Below are 9,298 nucleotides of genomic sequence, written 5' to 3' on the forward strand. Positions count from 1 at the left end.
TTTACCAGTAAATTCTATTCATTTGGAAAAAAAACCCAACAAAACAAAACTGTTTATCTCTTATATTCATTCCCTATGGAAAAAAGCATCCCAAAAATTTACTTTTTTTCCCCATTTCATTTGAATTTTTCATTCGAATTACTTTAATTTCTGCCCTATAAAGTAAAAACACTACAAATAAAATAAATAAAAAATAAAATACAAACATTACAAATTAAAACAAGTCCTATTTAACATAGGTTTAAATAATACTGGTAAATCTGTCAAAAGGTTCTAATTATTTTTAAATGACAGAAAAAGAATTTTAATTTGGCAGCAACCACCTAAGTATTTATAAAATCAGAAGTATTCTCACACATAGGCAATACAAATAAATCGCTTGCTCAGATGAATTTTCAAAATGTATTTTAATCTCGTTCCAGAAAGAAAGAAAATTTCTAGATACAAATACATCTCATTCAATCACATTTTAAAATACATTCAGCAACTTAAAATATTATAAGAACCCAATATTTTCATCTTTTATAATCTCAATATATTATATATTTAATATATATGTACAATACATACAGGTAGTCAGCAGGATTACAAAGTAATTTTTTAAAAGTTTGATCAATATTGATAAATATCTTTAGACTATTAAAAAGAACTATATTTAGGATCATAGAATAAAATAAAATATGGGCAGTCCAAACCTAATAGCAAGACTGCAAATGTTCATGTAGCCAATTATTTTAAAAGATCCCTCAAGTTGGCTAGAATGCATTTTAAAACAATATTCTTGCTACTCTCAAGCAGCAGTACTTGTAGATATTAAGCATGTACAACTCCATTAAATTTAAAATTACTATGCAGCTTTCTTTACTGTAATATACAGTAGCTATTCTTTTCTGTTGGATTTTGCTGTTGTTGCTGTTTGAAGAGTGACTCACATAGTACCAACAGAAGTGACTTTAGCTCCTTTCCCTCCTCTAAAGCATGGCTCAGTTTGAAGATTGTTCTATAGGCAGCCATTATGAATATTAACAGTACCTTAATACCATTAAGAGCAACCAATCAATAACTGGAGTCATATGAGAAGTTTCAAAGACTGATGGAGGTTTCTGTAAACCAAGGTCATCAGAAGTATTACACTTGTAGATAGCTCTCTCACATCGATTAATACAAGGAGTTAAAATTCCAACGCCACAGTATAGCAGTTAACAATCTATTCTGTAATTTTAAATATTAATACCATTAATCCACCCTGAGAATACAGAGGAAGTATTTGAAACAAGATATTCTGATATGGTTTTCCTTCCTTTGTATTTGCTTTCTTCTGGTTTTTGTCAGACCTTCAAGGTACGAGTATCTGAATTCAGAGTGACTTCGATATCCTTTTTTGTTAACTGAGATTCACGCCACAGTGAGATACTGGTGATAGAAAAGCCCAAAAAGGCTTGTAGAAAAGAGACAAGCAGCAATCCACCAGGTCAGAAAAGACAGAAGTCCTCGAAAAAGCAGAGGAGTGAAAATGTTTTTTAAGCTGCTCAGTGCCACTGTTATTTGTGTAACAGTTACCTTCATCTTCCCATCAGCAGATGGTAATTCAGAGTAAACAGAATTGGAGGGTGGACTATTATCCACTGGCAAGGTAGTGATAGATTCTGGATAAATCCCCCAGGAATGATTACCTAGAAAATTCAAGACGCAAATAAAATGTGAAAAGTAATTCCAAAGCTCCTTATTTAGAAAAAATAAATAAATTCTTTAACTTATATTTGAAATTAAGAACAAAAAGTTTAGTGGCACAACAAATTATTCAATGTTGAAAATAAAGTAAAATAATAATCTTTCTACACACCTGGGGAAAATTCACTTAACTTGACCAGATTATAATCTAACCTTATCAGTAAAGGTGCACATAAAAGCTAAAATCTAATTTACTTTTAATTAACTGCACTAAAATCTGGTAAAATAACAAAAACAGTTTTTTTTCTTGTATAATCCATGAATCAACTACCTCTAATGGAGTGACAGGGACAGACTCTGTAACTTCTGAGAATCTTTTCTACCTCTAGAATATCAGAATAAATTCTTTCTCAGAAACTCTCTCTGATGTCAATGTGAGAGATTATTAATAGCTTCCAGAAATATTCTTATCATATACTTTCCTATTTTGGATAGAATATGAGTCACATAATTTACAACTGAGCTACTCTTTTATGTTCCATAGATTTCTGAAGGACATTTACATCTATCACAGTTCTACTAAAGCATCTACAAGCCCACCCAATAATGCTTTTAGTTCCTTTGGCTTCTAAAACCCCAACACTGGCAGACTGCCTGACCTAAGCAAAGAAATGATCAATACAACAATAGATTCTTGAGTAACACCACAGATGGGCTGGATTGCTTAGTGAACAGACTTACAGAAGAACTTTGTTCTGCCACTGAGAAATCTTTACTCTATCAACGTAAGTTATCTGAAGCAGAACTCACCAAAGCGTTCTGTAATTCATAAATTTACAAGTACCTTGTAATAATTTAAATGTTATGCACTAACAAAATCTTAAATCACTCTCTTACAACATAAAATATTAAGATGAAAAGTGCCCACTCCAGTTACTCAGAATTAACCTTTAGCAAACAATTCTTTTAACATTATAAAACGATATGGGCCTGAATTTTCAAAATCAAGATGATCAATCAATGAATCAACTTCCACAGATTAAAATTTCGTATGTTTCCTCTTAAAATTTTTAAAGAGAAAAACAATTTTAAGAGGATTATTTCTTTGTAGGTAACAAAAAGCATTATTAACTATAGGTAGAAAGTAAAGCAACAAGTTTCCCACTTGTCAGGGTATGCCTACCTAGAGTTTTCAAAAGCAGGGTTGTGTGAAGCAGCATGACCAGAGGAGCCACATACTGCAGTGCAATGACACAAAGGTAATAAAAGACTCGAGCGACCTGCAACCAACAACATTCTTAAGTTTCTAACACGGTTGACATGTTATGAATGAATTAAACTTTCATATAATTGTCAAACTGAATTGCTTAAGAGATGAATAATCCTTTCATGGGAAGAAAGCTAAATGGTAATAAATTTGTACTTCATTATAAATGCCACCAGACTGACTTCAGAAAGGCTCAGTTCGAAGGTTCTTTAAAATGTGAAAATATTAAAATAAATTCCTTAAAAATATTTAAGCGATTAATACAAACTGGAGAAACAAAACCACTAAAATTCAAATTGCTTATATTCACTTACTATTTCACATATAAAACAAAATGCTAAAATCTCTAAATACAGACACCTAAAATATCAAACTAAATAACAATAACAGTCATATATGAGCATAAATAAAAACATTAATCCCCATTTATATTCGACTGAGGTAAAACTACAAAGTATGAAAATACATGAAAGGTAAGACATAAAAAAAGTTGTTTGAATCTTGATAGACACTTCTTACAATGAAATTTCGAGATTAAAAAACAGAGGACCCAACACCACATTTCTTCAAAAAGACACGATCAGGTTATAGGTCCAGTCCATTATAATGGTGGATGGATTCCTAGCACCTTCCTTCTCTGGAATCCCCATTAAGTTAAATTTTATGCTTCAGGTTCAAGTACTTGGAATAATGTTAAAAGGAATACATTTAGTCACTAAAACTAATATTTCCTACTCTTTAAGTCATAAAGGCTATACAATATATTGTGATGTCTTTCAAATCAATTAGGGGAGTCCCCTTTACCAAAAGTAGATATACCACAGCTTTGCAACCCAAACTGTATGATACTTAATGTATTTAAGGCAAGAAGGGGAATTGAGATCCTTTCTTCACCTAGCACCAAAATCAGATCAAAGTCTCTGACATGTCAGTTTAAGATTATCCCATCTATTTATAGTCATTTACAACTCAGTATTTGCTATTTTTCATTTTGACTGCAGTATAAAACTTACCATTTTCTGAAGCTCAACCGTGCTTATTCGCCCTGCTTCTTTCTTCATCTGATCCACACATTTCTGGGCTAAGTTTAAGTAAGCTTGCAGGTGACTACGCATCATGGCCAACCGCAAAGCACACAGCAGGATTATTAACCAGAGTCGCAGAGTATCGAACGTAGCTTCTGTCATTCTACAGATCAAAAAGTTGATATGGTGCTCTCAAAGACCAAAATATGCTAGCATGCTAGTTATATGTGTTAATGTTCATCATTTAAGATATAGGGAAATCTAGACTTAGCTACAGATGGAGATATAAAAAGTATCCCACTCTACCACAGACTTACCTGCATGATACTTTCACTTGCTTAACAGATAAATGTATCATGAAATAAAACAGTACGAGATAAATCTAGCAGAAAAAAGTAGAGCAACACTTGGGATTCTTTTCTCTAACTACGCTCCTCCATGGGGGGAAAAACGGCTATAAAACGAAAAGGGAAGTTGGGTGCTCTTAAACTGGAGACTATGAGAAAGAAGGAAGGAAACCAGAGGAGCTTGCCTGTGGAACTATCAAGTTATCAACCCATCTATTTCTGGCTAGAGTTTTGTTTGGTTATATAAATACCTGAGTAGGATCTTTCACTCTGCTGAATTCCTGATTGGGATCAAGAATTCTGATATACTGACAAAATCAGATGTTCCCTAAAGGACTTTAGAAAGAAGAGGTAAATTCTGATGTCCTTTTGGGGTCCACAGTTTCTGTTTTGATAAAAGATAACATTGTAATTTGAAAATAATGCCTACCCCATGCCTGACTCTATTCAAAGCTCTAGCACACATCAGGCACTTAATATGTGACTGTTGATATGTGTGGAGTGATCTGCCAGACAGGATCTGGAATTTATAGGCGTCTCCCCCAAATTCTTAAGACCATGAGGGTAGTATGGATGGCTATAAGGAAGACCAAGTGGAAAAAGATAAAAAACCTTACAACACTTTGCTCCAAAATAGGCTCCATTATCACCCCTTCCTTCTGTCCAGCGTAAGCACCTAGGAAAGGGACTAAAACTACAATATAGAAGTTGCCTGTGGAAATAAAGTTGAAGAACAGTACAGGAAAAAGAAAAGGCAGAGAAGATGTGCAAGTGTATAGTTTGGTTTGAACTATTTATGAAGTGGAGGGAAAACAGGGATGGAACAAAGGCTTTATTATGTATGTTCTCTTTTGGTTTCCTTTTTACAAGGTCATGAGTAAACATGGACATAAAGCTCCAATAGAGATGTACTGTTGGTTAGGAAGCATAAAGGCATAACTTTTTTTTTTTTTTTTTGCGGTACGCGGGCCTCTCACTGTTGCGGCCTCTCCCGTTGCGGAGCACAGGCTCCGGACGCGCAGGCTCAGCGGCCATGCTCACAGGCCCAGCTGCTCCGTGGCATGTGGGATCTTCCCGGACCGGGGCACGAACCCGTGTCCCCTGCATCGGCAGGTGGACTCTCAACCACTGCGCCACCAGGGAAGCCCAAGGCATAACTTTTTATCAATACATTTACACTGTAATGAACAATGAGATTAAGATATCAGTCATGTGAGACTGACAGTACACAAAAGTCAAGACCATCCACAGCCTTGAACCTTTCCAGGGGCTTACAAACACTACTGTGCTCCCTGGTGTGGTACAACCAGGAGGCTTGACTGGCAGTATTCTGAAGACAGCTATTATGCATGCTTTGAGGGAGACAGATAACAGAAATGAAGCGAATGGTATAAGGCAGTGAATCAAAACATATCTGCTCTGTTTATGAGGAGTTCAGGATTTAGATAACAGTCCCTAATTAAATAGTACTGCTAACTCAGATTATTTAACCAACTTCATAAGGATTTGGTAAGTTGAAATGATGGGACAAAATATACAGGTAAAGAACAGGCAGAAGAAATTTCTCCAAATTCCTGAAGCCATTCTAGGGTTCACCATATATGTTCTCTTCTGGTTTTCTTCTCACAAGGTTACACACATATGGACTCTGCTTGCTCACATTTTATTTTTTTGATGCCCAAGCAGAACACATGGGTGGATGAGTTTAAATATATTTCCAGATTGAAACTGCATTCTATCCATTTTTGCTTCTGACTACAAATAAAGGCCTTTGACAAACCATTTAATCCACGTGACAGACGAAGAACCTGGGATGACGGGCAGCCATTTTTTCTCAATCTAACATGGACTTTGGAGTTTAAACAAAAATTAAAAATCACCTGTCTAATCACTTAATGTAATGATCTGACAAATAAAAAAAGAATAAAATGGAACAGAGATATGACTGTAATTCTGTTTCATTTATGAAGGTCAGGAAAGGGAATGGGACAAAGGAAATAAAGCTATAGGAAGAGGACTCTAGGTCTTCATGTGCAACAAAATTTTTCCTGTAATTTAACATACCAAGGGGAAAATTCCTTCTTCCTACTTCCTTTAAGCATAGCATTCACTACTAATCTGTACATAGTTTTGTAGGCTACAAATGGGGAAATGAATATTGGTATAACTACTAAATGCTTTACATACACCAGATCTGGCTGAACAACCTTAGCCAAATTATTTAACCTCTGAGTCTGTTATTTCATCTATAAAATGGAATGAGAACAGAGATCATAAATAGAGAATTACTATAAGAATGAATGAGATAAAATATGTAAAATATCAATACCCAGCATAATAACTGGTGTATGTCACAAATGCTAGTTTCCTTGTTTTCGTAATTAAACTAAGGCAAATATAAAATCAGAAAACATAATTACAGAAGTATAAAATCCAACTTCCAGGATCAAACTTCAAGGAAGGACTAGGAATGCTTTCAGCATCAAAGATGTGGGTTAAAAGTTTATCTGAGATTTGGTCTGGAACCCTACGATCCTTAGGATTACTTTTAAATACTCAGTGAACCTGTCAAGTTAAAATTACCAATAAAGCTTACTTGTGTGGGGGAAAAAATGTTATGACTTCAATGTATACTTTCTTAGTTCAATAAGATTAGGTGTTAAAAAAAAAAAATCATGGTCATCACCGATTCTACACTTCAAGACAAATTTGTACCAGGATCTAAAAGAAATACATAATATAAAATGCATACTGTGGAATCATTGACTAGTCAAGATTTTCTATTTTAATTTTGATGAGGCAAAGCAGTGAAAGGAACATTTATTAAGCACTTACTTCCAGATGGTTGCATTACATGTGGTCTTTCATTTAATTCCAATGATAACCTTGTGAGGTGGATACTATTATCTTCATTTTCCAGACGGGGAAACAGAGGTTCAGTGAAGTAAAATAATCTCCCTCAAGTGACAGTTTTAGTGAGGATCAGAACTGGGGTTTGAACCAGCTCTGCCTGAATCTTTTTATTACTCTAACATAGTTCCATAAGGCTAATGAGTTAACATATCAAGTATAGTTATTAATGCCTTTTAATAAATTATTTCTATGTTACCTTCTTCTGTTAAAATACAGTTGTCTAATTGGGGAAATACGACCTAATATTTGATAACAATGTTAAGGTTTTAATTTTAATAGCTATGATGATAATATTGTCATGTAGAAAAATATCCTTATTTTTTAGAGATGCATACTAAAGTTCTTAGGGGTAAAAATGTTATGCCTCTAATTTACTTGAAAAACTACTTCATCAAAAAACAAAGCAAAAAACAGTGAAGCAAATATGGAAAATGTTAACAACTCTTAAGGGGCTAAATATATGAATTTCCATTTATACTACTCATTTTTTCCTCCATAATTTTCACAATTAAGAAAAAAGTAAGAGAAATGTAGTGTCTTAAAAAAAGCAGAAAAACTTACAACTGTACAAGATAATATTAGTGCAGAGTAACAATCATCCAAAACCATTAATGAAGATCACAAAAGGTAAAATGATGACCTATAGTTTCTATTTTATAATATATTTTTAAACATTTCTATTAATGTTTTAAAAATAGTGTCCTAATGTTATTAAAAAATGTGAACACAGTAAATAACATTTTAGAAAAGTTTTGATTATATAATGAAATAAAAATTAGCCCCCAAATACCCATACTTACAAAGGGACACTTTCTTTACCCAATGGTGGGTTCATAATGTAGTCTTTGGTGATTGGTTTTACCCAGAGCAGAACCATAAATAAAGGTGCCAAGAAGTTGATATGAAGTAATGTTCTGAAAGTATGTAAGAAATAAACATAAAAATCCAGAAACAAAATACACTAATAAACTACAGAACCTTGGGACTTAAAAAATGAAGGTAGGAACTTATTTTCAGTATTCTATATTAAGGTACTATTGTCACCATTATTTTATATTTATCACTGCTACTTAACACTGATTTGAGCCCTTGTAAAAATACCTCATTATTTTAATTGTTCAGAAGAGAACATTCAGATTGAGGAAAGTTAAATGACTTGCTCATGGCAATATTACAGGTTAGAAGGAGATCTAGCACTAAAATCTAAATCTGTTCACTCCTATTCTAGTGTTCTTTAACAATCTCCTACTGTATCCCTGACTTAATACACTGGTACTTAAATGATTCTCTAACTTTGCACAATCAATGAATCCAATGGATTTTCAGTATAGGAGTCATCTTTTGATACTTTTCAGTCCAGCTAAAACAAAGTGCATTCTCATTATTTACAAGTAAGAGACAGTGATTAGCAAGGTCCATAATACTAGAAGGCATATGGCAGACGGAAGCTACTGCAGCAACTTACTTATAAATGAGGAAACTTTCAATATGTAATGAACATGTAAAAGGTCTTAATTACATTGTTAAAATCATAAATGACTCACATTTTTATTTCTTCCTGAAGCATTATGAACATACCTGAAATTAATTTCCCTATCCTATAAAAACCAAGGAAATTTATATTTCTCCTACAAGGCAAAATACCCAATACAGCAAAAGGTTTCAGGTGTGAGATGTAATGTCATTGTTAATTGTTGTCCCAAGTTTGTATCCTACAGAGATGGATGACTGGTAAAGACTGTCCTTATTTCAGAAAGACAAAATTCTTCAGACTATTTTATTACCATGTACTGCTTTTATTACCAACCATGCTGGGGGAGCTAAACTGGAGGGTTTAAAATACACACACACACACACACACTTTAAAATACCACTACAGTGCAAGTGATAGTGATTTATGTGAGCAAATGGCCAGATCAGGAAACCATGAACACCTGACAGGGAGAGGTGGCACTCTGGTTCTAAGCTCTGTGCCAGTCATGCTGCTCTCACAACAAAACTAGCTTCCCACACCCTGTATCCGGGCAGGTGTGTGTGTGTGTGTGTGTGTGTGTGTGTGTGTGTGTGTGTGTGTG

General features: G+C 34.1%; 1 protein-coding gene across 7 annotated transcripts in view; it reads right to left on the minus strand.

Moving 5' to 3' along the window:
• Positions 1-390: 390 nt before the first annotated feature.
• TMEM161B (transmembrane protein 161B) overlaps positions 391-9,298 on the minus strand; it is a 69,417-nt gene continuing 60,509 nt past the window's right edge. For 6 of the 7 annotated variants that reach the window (XM_029218365.1, XM_029218366.1, XM_029218364.1 and 3 more), the window contains 4 exons: positions 8,024-8,137; positions 3,952-4,126; positions 2,855-2,951; positions 524-1,673 (listed from right to left, as the gene is read on the minus strand). In XM_029218365.1, coding sequence (XP_029074198.1) covers positions 1,396-1,673; positions 2,855-2,951; positions 3,952-4,126; positions 8,024-8,137 — 664 coding nt within the window. In that variant the 3' untranslated portion in view covers positions 524-1,395. Of the gene's footprint in view, positions 1,674-2,854; positions 2,952-3,951; positions 4,127-8,023; positions 8,138-9,298 lie in introns of all 7 variants that reach the window. The other variant, XM_029218362.1, reaches the window with a different exon arrangement.

This window comes from Monodon monoceros, unplaced genomic scaffold, assembly GCF_005190385.1.
Source record: "Monodon monoceros isolate NGI ecotype Baffin Bay Population unplaced genomic scaffold, NGI_Narwhal_1 Super_Scaffold_12, whole genome shotgun sequence".
NCBI classification, from domain to species: domain Eukaryota; kingdom Metazoa; phylum Chordata; class Mammalia; order Artiodactyla; family Monodontidae; genus Monodon; species Monodon monoceros.